The following is a 16489-nucleotide window of genomic DNA, read 5'->3' as shown; positions in this document are numbered from 1 at the left end:
TAAGGTAGGAGCTGCAGATGAGGTACAGCAGCTCCCCCTGCTCCGCCTCTGTAGCCCCAGCTTTGCACACCCAGCTGGGGCAAGCAAAGAAGAAGGAGGCACAGCTACTACAGGACAACTCCCCTGCGTGGAGAACACCTCCCCAGGCTTACAAAACATCTTCCCGTCCCTGGGATACCTGGATTCCTTCACAAAGACTTCCCCCGAGGGAAGGGACGAAGGTGCAGCGTTCCCGGTACACGCCTCGCCCAAGAAACATTACACTTCTGGGGGGCTGATGGAAATCGCGGGAGGTGTGCCTGTTCTTTCAAAAGGGCTATTAACGCGCTCACAGTTAATCACGCGAATAAATCTCGCGGTGGCCTGGAGCCAAAGCGAGCAGTGAAAGCACCGATCCGAGGGCCTCCCCGACGGGAATTGGCCAAGGCTGGGGACCATGTTCTCACCAAGTCGCTGGGAAGTAATCCACGTCCTCAGCATGTATGTGCCCCGAGGATTTTTGTTGGGGTTCCCTCCCCCCCCCCCCCCCCGCCAGGCTGTTAGCTAGGTGGAACCACGGAACGATCTGCCCGTGCCAGCTGGGATGGCACAGTGGGCGTCCAGACTGGAACATGGCTGAAGGGTTGATCCAAGACACTTTTGCTCAGCAGTGGCTGTGGGAACCCCGGAGGGTGGACGGACGGTGGGGGGCAGGGGCAAGACCCAATCCTCTCCCTAGGTCTCCTTCGGGGGCTTGGGTGTATCGAGAATTAGATATCTAAAGGAACGTGCTTTCCAAGGAGGGGAAAACCTTGTACCTCAAGGCCTGCCAAGTGTAGGGGGGCTTTTAGAGAGAAAACTCCGGTGTGCCTGGTGCAAGGGGGACTCGGAGGGGACGTGTGGGTTTTACATTGGCTTTTATTTTATACGGACAAGACCAGGAAATCCACAGCAAGCATGTGTATGTCTGAGGGAGACAAGTAGGCTTGTTTTTGATGAAACATCCCAGGGAACTGAGCTATGGCCCCATCTTGCATCCCACATTTCAGCTGGACACAAGTGGGAGACAAGGGCACTCGGGGCAGGGCTGTAAAGTTAATTTTAAGAGACCTCGTAATATGGATTGACACCGTCTGAAGCAGCACCCTGCCTCTCTCCTTCTCCCCGAGTGGTCTCTGCACGTACCATCGGGCACTGACTTAGGCCGTTCAGCTTCAAAAAAGTCTTTTGAAAGTCAAGCCTCTGTATTCTTTTAGGGCAGAGATTAGTGAAGCCAGTAAGCGCGAGCACGTGCATCGCAGGGTACACAGCAGGGAGAGGGGGTCCCGGTGGCCAGGCCAGCGAAATGCAGCAGGGGAGACCTCTCCCCAGTGCTTTGCAGGCTTGGTCGTCTTCTTACTCCTCTCCCCAGCCCCAAACCTTGCTGTGGGGAGGCTTGGCAGGGGCAATGGGGCTGCGTGCAAGGCTGCAGAAGGTTACTGGTGAGGTTACTGGTAAGGCTGCTTGGTAGCCTTTCGCAGCGAGCTCACCCACACCCACCCAAATTTCCACGCGTCTGCAGGGGCTAGATCAGCTCCTTGTGATTCGTTTTAATCTGGCACAACGCAGCAGCTTGCTGAAGCCTGGTGTAAAGCACCCGCATACGCTCCCATTATATAATATGAATCTAAGAAGATTAAATTATCCGGTCTGAGGAAACACACGCACTTCTGTGCGTACGCATTTATGAACAGGCTGGGGGCTGGCAGCAGGTGGAACAAACCCAGACCCCGCGCCAAAATGTCCCTGCCAGCACGTGGCAAGGTGCCGGCTCCCTTGGGCGAGCAAAGGGGAGGGCAGCCCCCAGCACCACCGACCCCCTCTCCACAGCCCTGGGGATCCCGGCCCGGCCCGTGGCCAAGAGCGGTGCCCCAGGCCCCCACTGGCGGGCAGGGGCGGGGCTTCAGGCGGGTTTGGGGGTGCCCGGGCTGTTCCGTGTCGTCTCCCGCAGACGGACCCGGACCCGGACCCGGACCCGGACCCGGACCCGGACCCGGACCCGGACCCCGACCCCGGCCCGGGGGATGCTCCGAACCACACCGGGCCCGGCCCCTGAGCCCGCCACGGCCTCCCGGCCACCGGACGGAGCGAGCGTGGGGACACGCCCCCCCCCCCCCCCCCCCGCCCGCAAGCAGCACGCGCCGAAGCCATTCATGAAAATGTTGACGTCAAGCGGGGGGGGCGGGGACGCGGGGACGCGGGTCGGGCCCCGCCCACGGGAGCCATTTAAGGCGGCGCGGCAGCGGCTGCGGGGCTCAGACGGGAAGCGGCAGGGTCCGGCGGGATCGGGCACTGCATCGCATCGCATCGCATCGCCCCGCAGCGTCCGCCGGTGCCGCTCTGCTCGCGGGGCAGCGCCGCGCGCCTGGGTGTCCCCCCCCTCCCCTCCCGCCACCCCCGAGGGCGCGGGGCAGCCTCCGCCGCGACTTCATGTCTGTGCTGTGTCCCCTGCCCTGGTGAGTGGGCGCTGCCCGCGGAGGGGGGGTGTGTGTGTGATGACTTTACGAGGGCGGGGGGCGAGGGGGCTGGTGGCGGCGGGGTGATCCGCGGCGGAGGAGCCGAGCTTTGGGCGGTGGGAATTCGCTTCCCTTTCCCGAGCTGGAAATGCCATTAAGGCTGTGAAAGCGGAGCTGGGGTGGGCGCCGGGGGCTCCGCGGGTGCGGGAGCCCCCGAGGTTGTAAAAAATGTCAGCGGGAGCTAAAGCACAGCAGCTTGGGAAAAAAGAAAAAGAAAAAAAGGAAAAAAAAAAGGGAGGAAAAAAAAAAGGAAACCCGCCCAGCGCTTGCACTTTTCGCCGTGTTTTTTGTCTTTCCCTCTTCGAGGGGGGAGCGAGGCTGAAAGCGAAGCCGCCGCCGTCGGAGCCTCCCGGGGGACAGGGGGTGCAGCGCCGGCGCTTGAGCTCTTTCCACCCCTTTCCAAGGGGGATGGGGGGCGGGCAGGAAGGGACCAGAAATAGACTGCCGGCAGCCTGCTCTGCCTTGCTTTTCTTTCCCGGTGCTGCTTAAATTTTCCTTGTCCCTCCTGGAAGCCTCAGGTGATGCGAACGGTGTCTTGTTTCTAGCCCTGATTACCTGAGATCAGCTGAAATGACTGAAGTGATGATGAACACCCCTGCTATGGATGAGATTGGGCTAAGCCCCCGCAAGGATGGCCTGTCCTACCAGGTGAGTGCTTTGCTGGCTGCCCGGGCCCGGATCCCCGATGGAATCGCCTGGGCTGGACTGCAAGCTGGGTCTGATGTACCTTTCCATAGCCTGACCTAATAGCAGGTCTTGCTGTAGTGAGGACGAGTCAATGGGCTGGAATGCTGGCTTGGCCGGAGCTGGTTGTCTGAAATATCGCTCGGTATCAGACCGAATTGGCAAAGGACTTGGTTGTTTCTGAAGCGATCGGTGCCCACCTCATTCGGCATTCACGGGGGCTCGGGGGAGGTGGGGAGGTCAGTTAGAGAAGGGTTTGCCCCACTCGCCACGCTGAGGGGGCTCTGGGACTTCTTTGTAATGTGGCATAGAAATGATCTGCCTAGAGCGGGAGGGAGGTGTTTGTATGGCACTGAATTTTTTTTATATTTTTCTTGGTTTTCCTGATGGATGGGCCTATTTGAGAGAGTTAAGTCTTCTGTAAGATTCGGTCTCAGTGAGATTCAGTGAGGCCGGGGACAGCCTAAACCAGCCTTGAAACGTTGCTGGAGATACCAGTACCTGAAGACACGAGCTGCATTGATTCTGAAAGTTGAGAACAATGTAATTAGCTATTAACCTCTAGATCAATGACTGTGGCGAAGATATAGTCTCAGAAACTGGCCTGAGCCGTAATCCTTTAGTCTCAATATCCCTTTCATTTCTTAGTTTATAGTTAATCAAAGGGCGAGTTGTCCATTTCGGCCTACTAGATCTGTGTTTTCGTACTCTTCCAGGAGACTTGTTGATCAGATTTAACACAGGTGCTGAGTGCATGCACGTGACCTACATCTGGTCTGTGCATCGAGTCACTCTTGCTGGCAGATCCTGATGCAGGGTGGTTCCTTTGCAGATGTTACACAACCTGCACAGAGGCAGTTGCTCTAAGCGTGCATTCAAATGAGGTGTGCTGCTGTATGCTTGCATATTTACATCTGAAAACTGAGCTACAAGGCAGTAACAGCGCAATGAAGCGTGAAATCAAGCGAAGTTTGGGCCGTGGCTGAGGCTTCTAGCAGGAACCAAAGCCATGGGAAGAGAAGGGGGTGCATTGAGCTTTTTGGTCAGAATTCTGGATCTGGATAGTACAAGTTGTTTGGTTTACTGCCTGCGTGTGGAAATAGCCGTGCTGTGCTTCGGTGCTTGACTTAGTGGAAAGCATGTGGCCTCTCTTTCCCCTCCTGTAGAGGGAGTGTACAGCAATGAGAATGATTGGTTACAAACCTGAAGCAGTCTAGCCTGTGTGGGATGTTCAGTTGTCTTTGTGGGTCACCATATGAAGAGGCTTAACCCAGTCAGGTCAAATGCCTCTATTTACATATCCAAATTTTCCAGTGAGAGGCAGAATCTAGGTGCTCTGCTTGTTCTAACGATTGCTTCAGTGAGGTTTTTCCCCAAGTGCTAATGACCTTGATAAGTCTGCTTGGGCCAACTGGTGAACAGGCCTGTTCAGTTTTGAGTGGATCATCTGAACCTGAAGGTGTGTGAGTCATAAATGCTGACGACTCATATCTATGCAGGGCTCATGCATCCTGGATCTCCTCTGTAGAGGTCTAGTCGTAGATGACTTTTTCAAATGCCTGCAAAGGTGGGAAATGTCTGCTGGTATTTCACTTTGTTGCAAGCTAAACTGATGGCAGAAGGGGTTGAGATGTTGAAGGATCCTCCACTAGCAGTGTGTGGGCTGTGTATGGGGTCTGCCTCTAAATCAGGTTAGTATAAAGAGGATTGGGGAGCAGGCTCAAGCCTTCTGCCTCTGGCTGCTAGGCTGAGAATGTCACAGCGTACAGCAGGGTAAGTTGAAAGCATCCTTTAGAGCTGAAAAGTCAAATTGAAACAGCAAGGACAAATCTGATGTAATCACACCATGAACTCCTTGTTCTACCTCAGACTTCAGTGCTTCGTCTTGCTGATGGAGAGTTTGGTACATGGAAAATTGTATGCTAGTCTGAGGGCTGTAGTGCAATAACTTAAAACCAGACAGGGCTAATGGAGCATGACCGCTCCTACACTGAGGCTTGTTGTTCTAAGCTGCAACATCTTCCTCCACTCATCTGCAGAGTTGGGCACTCGCGATGTAGCAGCCCTTGGCTGGCTATGAGAAGGGGGAGGGGGGGAAAGCGGAGCCAGCACTGGCGGAGGCAAGCTTTTATTTTCAAAAGTTTCTCTTGTTCTAGTAGCAGTATTGGTTTTACTGTACAGATAACCTGAAAATGAGGTTCAAAGTGTCCCCCTTTGGGCTGTGTGGTGCAGGGACTGCCTGGGAATTGGTCCACAGGATCCGAACTGGGAGCCTGGGGGCGGCGGCTGCTGCTGCTGCTGCCACAAAGTGCGGACATGAGACTCTCTGGACCAGAGGAGATGGTACAGCAGCTTTGCTGGAAGTGTAAAGCCCATCAGTATCTGCTGCAGACAGTCTTGTCTGACCAAGAGTGCTCTTTCAAAGTATTCTTGCCTTTACTTGGAAGTAAACTGAGGAAGCAAATAAACTCATACAGAGTATAAACTTCAGCAGTCTGATTCCTCTGTCTGCTGGAGTTCACTGAACTTCATGGCTCCTGTCTGTCTCTCTGGTTGAGCAGGGAACTTAGCTTGTTGACTTTTTCTTTCTGCCTCCTCCACCCCCTTGCCTCTGCTCATGCTCGGGAGTGTCTGTAGACATCAGCTGAAGGTGTGCACCCCCTCGGTGTAGCTTCCTGGCCTTTGGTGGGCTGGCCATCATCATCATCACTGGTCTTTAAGCAATGAGGTGGCAACTCAGACCTCAGAAGTTGTATCGGTGATAACTGAACTGCCTGTGTAGGTTTAGTAATGTGTACAGTTTCACTTGCAAAATGTGCTTTCTCAGCATAGAAATGCGTATTTCCAGTTAATAAGTGAAATGCTTGTGAGCTAACATGCTACTTTCAAAACCTTTGTGTCAAGCAGTTTTATTACTGTATTTGCGATGTAAAGCTGCTCTCTGAGCCCCCTGAAGGTAGTTCAGCCAACAGATTTAAAGGGCCTGAGCAGAGTGAATGGAGAAATTGGGGCATGAGTCTCAGAACAGGGTGGCATAGACAAAACAGAAGATGCAGCTGAAGAGATGATGTCATGCTGGGTCTTGTGCCTGCAGTGGAAAGCTATTTCTGGATCTTTAATAGATGTCCCATAATTCCCATGGGACTTACTAAACAAAAAAAATTCTTTGAAATGCAGCCGATGGCTCGAGATGCCCCTGCTACAAGCAGATGTGCCTATGGAGGGCTTCGTGGGCTTCCTGCCTGGCAGTCTCTGGCGAGCTGGGCCTGTTTCACTGCCAGTCGGAGCTAATGTACCATTTGCTATTTTCCGGCCCCTAGGTATACCCATTCTCCAAAAAGCCTCATCAGCACTCTGCCAGCTTGTCCTCTGATGCCGTCTCACAGCAGCACGAAACGATGCTACTGAAACCGAGGCCGAATTAATCATTTCACGGAGCTGTTGTCAAAACAGTGCCTCGACCTGAATTGCGCCTTGCTTCTTGGAAGTGGAGCAGGGTTTGAGCATGACTGAAAACACTTTGATGCCCAAAGTGTTTATTTTGAGCAAATGCTGTGTCCTGAGTTGAGCGTGCTACTTTGCTGCAGACCGGCTGGCTGGCTCGCTGGTCCTGCGGGACCTCAGGCTCCCTTTTAGGAGATTGGCACGTGGAGGCTGAGCTTGCCTCATGCCATCAGCTGGGGTTTGGTTGTCATGGGGAGCCTGAGCTCTTTAAGTCATGATCGCATCATGCTGGGATCTGTCTAGGTTAATCGGAGCCACAACTAGCTGTGAATCATGTCAGACTGACTGAATCTAGGTAAACAGGCTTAACGCTCCATCCAGTGTCTATGGTGAAACTTTGGGTTGTCTGTCTTGTTGCATTCACCCAAAATTACTCCCCCAACACTTCTTCACCAGCACCAGTGAAGCACTGACTTTCTCAGGGAGCTGTGCTGCTCGGTGCTGAGGGGTTTGGGCTGCATCATCTGCATCTCCTCATCTGAACTGGGGGACCAGCATGTTAGTGACCTAGGGGCTGATAGCAAAGGGTGGAAACTGAGCTTCATCTATCATTGTCTTGTTTGCCTGTAAGGTGCTTCTTGTCTGTGCAGCCTCTGTGCAGGGGAAGCGCTGTTTTAGAGCTGGTGCTCACTACTGTGGAAGGTCTTAAGGCTGGGGCTGTGAAAAGGTGGTGATAGCAAGCGAGTTTAGGATAACTTGTTCACGTAGCACATCTGATGCACGGTTACTAGACAAGATCAGTAGGCTGAGTCAATGTGTATTCCAGGTCCTGGGACCTTAAATGAAAGCAGAGGCAGGATATGGGATAAACAGAGCCAAAACTAATCATGTTTGCAGCTATGCTGTGCAAAAATAGTGTTCCACTGAAATGCAAACTGAAGATGGCAGTTAATCAGAACATCTCAGTTCATGTTTTTCCTCCCTACTTGCTGCCTTGTTACGCTGGAAAATTGTCATGATGTATGAAGTTTCCCAGCCACTGTCCCCCAATATAGGGCAATCTGTCCGTGACTGGGGAGTTGCCATAATTCATAAACCTGAGTCACAGGCTGCCGTGTGCATACTAGATGGATCTTGGCTGGTTTCAAGTCATGACTACTGTATGACTAAATGTATGTATTAGCACTGCTTCTTATAGCTGAAAAATTCTTCCAAAGAGGACAGTGAGAGATTAGTTAAATATTTCCTGAAATGAGCTTGCCATGCTTTTCCATGGCAGTGAAGTTTCATTTTGAGAACTTAAAGGCTGATTTGGGATTTGGAATATTGACTTGATACTGCTGAAGAGGCACGAAACTTAGCTTTTTAGTGCTGGGAGAATGAGTGATATGTGTACATCAGGGGTGTATCCTATACCTGAAGTAGTATGCCTCTCTGCAAACTGAAGTCTTGTATAGTAGTACAATGGAGCAAAGCCTTTTCCCCAAAACAGGAACTCAGTTTGAAAAGATCTCCTTACCTTAGTCTCCTGGTAATATAATTGAAATAGTTTTCAGCCTCATGGGAGGCGAGACAAACATTTTTAACTGTGGGTGTTGGTATGGAGTACACATGTGGAAGTTGTTTTAAATTTACAAGTGTCACTTGGATTATGGTAGCTCTGAGCCAATTCTCTTAATTGTCTGACATCTCCCCTGCTTTTGGTGTTTCTCCATTGCTGTGAATGCTGAGAGAGGGTATGAGCCTCCCCAGGGCAATGAAAACTTTCCATTCTTGTTGCCAAGGCTTCATTCAAGGATACTAGAACTAGATCATCCGAAACAGAGGCAAACGTAATCTTTCTAAAATCATTTCAAGCTTTCAAGTTCTGCTTTTCACTGCCCTGTCCAGCTGCAAGGCAGGAGTTCGGTTGATTTGTATGTGACCTGGATCAGCCTGTGAGGAGAGCAGTTCCCAGAACAGAATCTGGAGAGGCCTGCCAAAACCAGCCTTGCTGTGGGTGAGAAGCTGTGTTGAGTAGTGCAATAAGCAATTATGTGTCCTCTGTGGCTTCTGAAGGTGTTGGTTGTGTCTCTCCATGGGCCAGGAGCTGGGTCTCAGCTACAGAAGTGGGGACTCCGCAAAAACGGTTGCAGCCCCTCGTGCTGTATCGTACAAGGGAGGGGGAGGAAGATACCTTTAAATTGCTACTAAACTTGATTTTAGATTGCCTTCACAACCAGTTGGTGGTTGTCTCTTGTCCCTCATCAAGTGACCAGATCAGCCTGAAGTAGGCATCTGCTTTGGCTGTGTGCAAGGTGGCTCCCTCTGATAAATGAGGGGGAGGAGTTAACCTGTTGCTGCTGTACTTTCTGGGTGTTGGGGAGGTGCAGAGTCTTCCTCCCCCATGCCCGAGCTGAGTAACGTGAGCTGAAGGGCTCGTAGGCAGGTTCTGCTAGACAAGCTGCCCTGGCTGCTGTGCAAAAGGCTGCAGAGCTTGCAGGTCAGAGCTGAGCTGCTGTATTCCCTGTGGGGACCCTGCTGCAAGTTTCAGAGTTGTTTTTTTCTTCCCATTGTCTAAATCTGGAGTGGGACCAGATTAGGCATAGGGGACCGACAAATGCAGTATGGCGCTACTGTTGTGGGACAGCAGAAAGCTGGTGCTTGTTTATCTTTTTACAAAGAACTTGGCAACACAGCTTATTCTGGGGGGGCTGCTTGGGGGTATCTTCTTCGCCTGTCTTCCCCAGATGTGCAAACAGTGTCTTAAATCTGAAATCCTTTTTCCTTCAGTCTGTGTGCTTGGCCTGCTGTGCCACCCCGCTCATCACATGCGAGGAAATCTGCCTTTGTGTATTTTTTCCATTGACTGTCCACACCCCTTCAAAGTACAGTTGCAACATCTCACTTCATGCTGCCTCGACGATTAAAAAGCATGACTTAGTGGAAAAAATCCTGACCTTCTTGGGCTCAGCCTGTCCTGCAGCTGTTTGAGATAAGATTGTGCTAGGGTTTTTTTAATAAAAAGCTGCACACCACGTTTTGGGGATATTTGTTTATAAGGAAATGACTACTACTTAGTTTCTGGAAAAAAAACCTGGCAGGCTATTTTCAAATAAATTGGTCCAATTTGACCTAATGTGCTTAAAATGATAGCAGCCAAAGGTTAGTTTAATTATTATACTGTTATTTTTCTTGCACAGGAGGCTATTTTCATGACCTTATCAGCTTATGTAACCTCTTGAACCACACTTCTTTTTCCATTGCAACCTTCTAAACCGTGTAATGTCAAGGGTATTTTTTTTCCTATCTTGAATTTAGATAATGAGTTGATGCTTAAGAGCCGCTGACTACTACCAGTAATGCATCGTGTGTCTGAAACTGCCTTTGTTTGGCCAAGGAGAAGCCACAAAGCTCCAAGAAACTGTCTCACTTGTGCCAGGAGTGACTAATAGCAAGTAGCTCATACTGCAGTGTCCATGTTAATGTGGCTGTGTTCAAAGACCTTGCTGCTGTGCACTTGAAAAGCGTATGGATGGTGGGTGCCATGGTGGGAGCTGGGCTCCTGCACCACTGTCCCCAGGACAGTCTGCAAAGAGCTCTCCTGTTGTGCATTACCTTCGCAATGAGTTGCTTGCCTGAGCACCCACTCCCAAAGTTATCTTGCCTGACTTTGCATTAAGTAGCAACCTGATGGCTTTCTCGGGTTGGGAACCTCATTGCTGCAAAGCATTGGATGTGAGGGAGAAATGTGGCTGAACAGTAGAATACTGAATATTGACAAGGAGGCAGTGGTGTGGTTCATAGTTGCTGGGCTGAAGAACAAGTTGATAGGATGATGCTTCACTTCACAGCTTGGGCCAGGTCTTCCCAAGGTGGTGGATAGCTGCATGATTGGCATGAGGAGTATCATGCTTTGTGGTTAGTGCTCGGGGCTTCTGGATGGGGAATGTGCTTTTGTAACTGGAACCACAAAGAACAAAGTAGATGAGATTTTGCTCTTGAACTGAGGGACCTGTGAGCAGTGTGCCTGTCTGAGGCTGGCAGTGCTGTTCCCTTGGAAGGCTCCTCAGATGGCTTGCTTGAATGCGGCTGGTGGTCAAAGAAAGCTACAGTGCTTGACTCCTCACCTCTTCTGCAACCTGTGGGGGTGGGGTGGGAAATGCATTTTGTGATTGCCTTCTTTGGGGGGGGTTAAATGCAACTGTAATGTGAAACGGGCACCCTGATGAAATTGTGTGAAATAAAGAGGTGGTATTTGTTTAATCTTCTGGTTACCAAACAGGGGATCTGATGCGGCAACTGGTTCTTGTCACCCAGCAGTTCTCTTCTGGGTGAGCTGGGGTTTGAAGCTGTTCCCCTAGCTGGGCATCCCTATAAGTAACAGCAGCCTTTTCTGGTCTACCTGCAATTCAGTCATGCAAACTCCTGCTACCATTGCACTGGCAGTTTTTCCTTTATCTGAGTCCTTGCCTCGGTTCCTTGTAGAATTAAAGCGTGCATCCTAATGGCACTGCTGGGGAATTTGGGCCCTGGTGCTGCTGCAGTGCATGAGCTTGTGTACCCAACCTGTGGATGGGAGGTAAGGGGTAAGGTACTGCTCTGTGCACCTTGGGAGCCTGGAGATAAGGGGGTCCTCATATTACTTGCACAAGTATGGTGTGTAATTGCTGGCTATGCTATGCTGTGGTTACCTCCTGCCCTAAGATACATGGTCCAGCCTCCAACCCTTCCATAAAGTGAATGTCTTCCTGCTGAGTTTCACTGCTGCTCTATGGTAGCTGTAGCATGCAGAACACTGCCAAAATTATCTCTAAAATGCAGCTGAACTTCCCTTTTGGTCTGGTGCTGTGGCCCTGGAGCAACACCAGATGCAAGCCCTTGCTGGAAGGGTCTGGACTGCTCTTGTGCTGGGTTGCCATGTACCTCCTTTTCCTTCTAGCAGCAGAGCCTGGAGCACAAGCCTGTTGTCATGTGTATCTTGACCAGCAGCAGGAAATGAGATCTCAGATTCTCTGATCAAGATAGCTCAGTGTGCAAACTTATGACCATGAATACAAAAGCAGTGGTGGTGAGGGCCAGGTGTTTGGATAAATATCCAAAAGGGCAGATGCCCGTTTGAGCGCTCTCCAGACAAGTGTGTGCTTCGGGAGCTGCTTGGGCAGTGCTCCTTTCCAATACTCAGATTAGAGAAGCTTATTTATGAGTTCAAGAATCTTTCCACCACTTGGTGGTTTACTCTGTGTCCAAACTAGTATGCCCTGTAGACTTGAGTGTCTGGAGAGTTGGGTTTTGACTAAGACTGCTTAGACATAGCACCTCTCACAGGCTGTTTCTTGGCTCTTTCAGATCTTCCCTGATCCTTCAGACTTCGACCGTTACTGCAAGCTGAAGGATCGCCTGCCCTCAATCGTGGTGGAACCGACGGAGGGTGATGTGGAGAGTGGTGAGCTGAGATGGCCACCGGAAGAGTTCCTCGTGCAGGAGGAGGAAGAGGAAGAAGAGGAAGAAAACTGTGAAGATGTAAAGAAGGACAACAAGGAGCAATAAATGGCATCTGAGGAAAGGCAAGGGACTGCACCCTTCTGAAGGAAGAGCCACACTTCTTTTGAAAGTCTTTTTAAAGAAAAAGACAAGTTCAATTTTGCACCTGCAAGATCTTAGTTTTTTTGTATTCTCTGTGTCGAGAACTGAAGCCCTCGGTGTCACCAGACCTCCTGAGGAAGGAAGGAAGTAACGCAGAGAAATGTTTGCTGTTCTCGAGATTGCTATCTATATTTTTCCGAGGCGGAGGCAGCAGTGAAATTCCAAGCACATGGCAGAGGGTGACCATGCGAGGACCGCTGGAGGGGGGAGCTCGGGGAGGGGGAGGAAAGTCAGAGCCTGCAGCATTTGGCTGGGAGCTGCCTCCAGCTAAAAGCATGAGAACAGAGCTGTCATCTCTCAGATTTGCCTTTCCTACAGCTTCCATTTTGTGTGTCGGGGGGTGGAAGGGTGTCTGTAGCGAAGCATGGCTACTGGCGAGGGGTCTGTAGCTCTCCCCAGTTTGGCACCTCCTAGGGTAATGTGAGCATCCGTAGGAGTAGTTGGGTTTCTTGCTCTTGCTGTCGAGCCTGTTTTCCAGCCACTTTTCCCAAAGCCGTTTTCCCCTCCTCTGTTTGCCTTTAGACTCTTCAGTGCTGAACAGCTGTATTTGCAGGATAATGTTAGACTGCTGCTTGTCATCTCTACTGCGAGGCCCTAGTTCATCTTGCAGGTGGTTAGCGTGAGGTAATGTGCATCGGATGTAAAGATGCTTCTGTCTGCAGCAAGAGCTCACGTAGGTTTGAACACCTCGGATTTTTCTCTCCTATTTGCTGAGGCTGCTGTGGTTGGTCTCGTTTTGTACAGTGCCCAAAGCTGGAGGGTGGGGATTAGGCCTCCTTACCTTGTTGTCCTTGAGGCTGTTAGGGTTTCCTGTTTCCAACTTGCTGGTCAATGGCCTCGTGAGGGCTGGTGTGGGGGATGTCCTCCAGCCTTGCACTGCAGGGCCTCCTCAGTGCAGGACAGGCTGGTAGGGGTGTGCATGGTGGGTTGTACTGCTAGACCTGGAGGTAATCCGAAGACGAAACACCAGATCTAGTGTGGATCACCAGCAGGAGAGGGGAGGGGGGGTTTGCAGGACAGGGGGGCTCTGTTGGGAGAGAATTAGCCTGGGTGTCCTCAGACAAGATGTGTTCCTGCCATGTAGCATGGGTGAAACATTCATAGGTGTTTAACAAACCGCGGACTGGCTTGAAAAGTCTCTTCACCATATCCTGCTCTAAGAAGTAATCTGTCTCCAAGGAGGACGCCAGTCTGCTGCCAGACAGGGTAACCCACTGCTTTCCTGGAAAGTGATGATCTCGCAGCTTTGGGGACCAGCTTGGGAGCCAGTTGGGTCTTGGGATAGGGTGAGAAGAGTTACCACCTAAACCAAATCTGGGGTCATGGGAGAGAAAAAGAAATGTCAAGGCCTTAACCAAACTTTCATAATAATCCCAATGCCACCCCCCTTTGCTTATAACTGGTTCCATTTTTAAAATATATTTGGACATGTGTGTATTTGTATTTTTAATACCTCATGAGTAGTTTAATGCTGGTGGGGGTTGGGAACTGCTTTTAACATATTGGCAGGATTGTTTTAGTCTTGTCTTGCTTGTGTTTAAACATAATGGCAATAATTTATCAGCTCTGCATAACTGTTTCAGACAAATAGGAGTTTGGAGATGAGTTAGCACAAAGCAGGAGAAACTCAGTGTTCCTACACTGCGACTGGTCTCTGGTCCAGCAGCGCAGACCTGGTTATACATGCTCCCTGCCTGTCTTGGTGGACAGTTGATCACCAAACAGTCATGATGTGGTGATACCATTTTCTCTAGCGATGGATTCAGCTGTTGTATCTGTAACACTTGTTCTAGTCTTGCTGTCTTACTGGAATGAGCTTGTATACCTGCATACCAGCCAGTTGTCTTATTCCTAAGTGTTACTCTTTTGGATCTCTACTGTCTGTACCACCAAGTCAAAGCTGTATATCAAAAATACTACCATGTGGGCAGCAATGAGATGTCAATCCTTGGACTTCAGACCTGCTGTCTGCCCTAAAGACTTGCATATTTCTGTCTGCATCCTTTTTTTGGAAGTATTGTGTATATTTCTATTTGTTGTTGAACGTATCTAAAGAACAAAGCACTCCAGTAAAACTCCTCCTGTTGTATGATATACATTCTATATTTCTGTAATTCTTTTTTGAGCCTCAGGGAGAAGCTAGCATTTTTTTCAAACTACATTTTTGTCACTGTGACAGTTGTAAATAAAGTTTGAAAATGCTTTCCAAACATACTGACTTTGTTCTTGCTGCCAAAGCGGGTTGGATGGTCAACCTTCCAGATAATGGCCAGTCATTGTGTTTCAGTCTGAGGTGTGCTGACTTGCAGGGCTAATGCAGATATCTGAAGAGAGTCATGTCCATCAGCTGAGGCTGTTCTGTGAACCTGCAGATACCTGTGCTTCATGTGTGGGGCTGACTTCAGAGCATGCCCTATGGGACTGTAAGCCTGACTTAGTGAGGGGTAGCATCTTTGCCATCTTCCTACAGTTGCTTATTGCTGTGTCAAAGGCTACAGCCTGAAAGGTGCTCCAACTTATGTGGGCCTGAAAAAATCTGTATTTATATCTATAATTACTTATCTGTAATCTATTTCTAACCCATTACCTAAAGTTACAGAGCATGAAGTCATGGCGAGCGGAGGCTGTTCTTAGTTGCTCTTAGTACAAATGCAGTACCTGTGCATGTTCTCAGTGCTCACCATGCCCTGAGTAGCAAGTGTGAAGACAGGTCTTGCCGTGCTTTGTGCTGTTAGGGTCTCAGCCAAGCTACCTGGGGTTGCCTGCTTTGGCTGTTTTGGGTCTAGAGGTCAGCTCTTCTTAGGTAGCCAGTTGTGCCTTGCCACACACCAATGGCTGTGTGCTACAGCTCGCAGGTCAGAGGGGGAGATGCTGTTTCTGAGTGTGATTCTGAACTTGTTTGGTACCAAGGCAGTGTTTGTATAGAAATTTGACTATGCCAGGATTCAGTAAATCAAATTGTGTGCTTAATGGGATTAAATTTTCCACTAAAATAATGTGGTAAGAAGCAAATGCACTGGAGTACCCCTATCTTTCAGATACATGGAGAGAAGTTCCTGTGATTTGGCATGTAAGAGACTCTAATCTTACCTGTGCAAACAAGCTGGGCTGAGGCTAGAGTGTTATGTTTACATGAGGTTGGTTTAAATACACCAGCTAATGACCCCCAGATGAGGGTAATGCTCAACATGAGCCCCACAGTTCAAAGATGAAATGTAATGTGCTCAGCCCTCACGGATGCTGTATGCTGCAGAAACATAAATGCAATGTTGAGGCTTGCCTCCCTTATTCTTTGGTCAGCCCCTAGCCAAGGTGCTTTCTTCCCCTGCTTGAGCACGGAGTTGTGTTCCTTCTAGAAGAAGCTGCAGCACTTCCAAGATGAAGTGCCAGTCTGAAATGATGGGAGATGTTTAGGCTGGCCCTGGAACATTTATGATTAAAATACAGTGCTGGTTAGGGAAACTGCAAATGAATTGAATTTGTCTGCTACGTCCATGTGCTTCCCATGAACAGGTTTTTCAGGCTCATGTCAGAATGAAGCCATGCATTTTGGTTCCTTACGCATCATGCTATTTTTGGACCAGACCAGAAGGGCTGGCCTCTGAGTGGGGCTCACTCTGCTTGGGGGACTGTTTTGGATTGGTCTGGAATGGTGTTGGCAGGGGAGTGGTGGTGCAATGGGGACTCTTCCCTGGTCCTTGCCTCTAGCTGGTATGGTCAAACTGGAGCTTGTATCACCAAATGAAAATGGGTTTGCAGCTGGATGGGTGACCCTGTGTCATCCCAAGAACTTAATGAGTAGCAGAAGGAACTTTCTTTGTACACAGAGCAGTGTTTCTTCTGGTTCTCATTTAAACTTCAGGCATTTGTCTTCCTCAAAGCTTTGCCCTGTGGTTGCAACTGATGACACAGCAACCTGTGCACTGTTGCTCCGCTTAGTTCAGCCTGTGTTCACTCTCCCAAATACTTGGTTTGTTGTTTTTGGTGTGTATCCACTTCTGTTCAGCTTCACCAAAGCACATAGTCACCTGAAACACACTGAGCAGATGGACTTTCGGCATCTGGCTTTTTCTATGCTTGAGTGTAGCCAGGCAAAATTGTTGCTCTACAGGAGTGCAAAGGTAATTCACCATCAGTACTGCACATGAGGAGCAGCCGCCTGGGCATGAGCCCCCTTACTGCATGTCAAAGTCCTGCTCTGC

General features: G+C 50.0%; 1 protein-coding gene across 1 annotated transcript; it reads left to right on the top strand.

Annotated features, from left to right (window-relative positions):
• Positions 1-2286: 2286 nt before the first annotated feature.
• On the top strand, positions 2287-14472 carry LBH (LBH regulator of Wnt signaling pathway). The gene is made up of 3 exons (XM_075413132.1): positions 2287-2474; positions 3080-3182; positions 11991-14472. Exons 1-3 carry the CDS (start codon positions 2449-2451, stop codon positions 12189-12191), a joined length of 330 nt encoding a protein of 109 aa, XP_075269247.1. The 5' UTR covers positions 2287-2448; the 3' UTR covers positions 12192-14472.
• The last annotated feature ends 2017 nt before the right edge of the window (positions 14473-16489 follow it).

The sequence above is a fragment of the Opisthocomus hoazin genome, chromosome 2, assembly GCF_030867145.1.
Source record: "Opisthocomus hoazin isolate bOpiHoa1 chromosome 2, bOpiHoa1.hap1, whole genome shotgun sequence".
Lineage (NCBI taxonomy): Eukaryota > Metazoa > Chordata > Aves > Opisthocomiformes > Opisthocomidae > Opisthocomus > Opisthocomus hoazin.
Note: the sequence above shows the minus strand (reverse complement) of the source record. Positions and strands in the feature narration are given on the sequence as shown.

Excerpts from the sequence above, each read along its gene's own strand:
- LBH (XM_075413132.1), top strand. The coding sequence starts at position 2,449 with ATGTCTGTGCTGTGTCCCCTGCCCTG. Across the intron at positions 2,475-3,079 it reads GTGCTGTGTCCCCTGCCCTG|CCCTGATTACCTGAGATCAG; the intron begins GTGAGTGGGCGC and ends TCTTGTTTCTAG. Across the intron at positions 3,183-11,990 it reads AGGATGGCCTGTCCTACCAG|ATCTTCCCTGATCCTTCAGA; the intron begins GTGAGTGCTTTG and ends TGGCTCTTTCAG.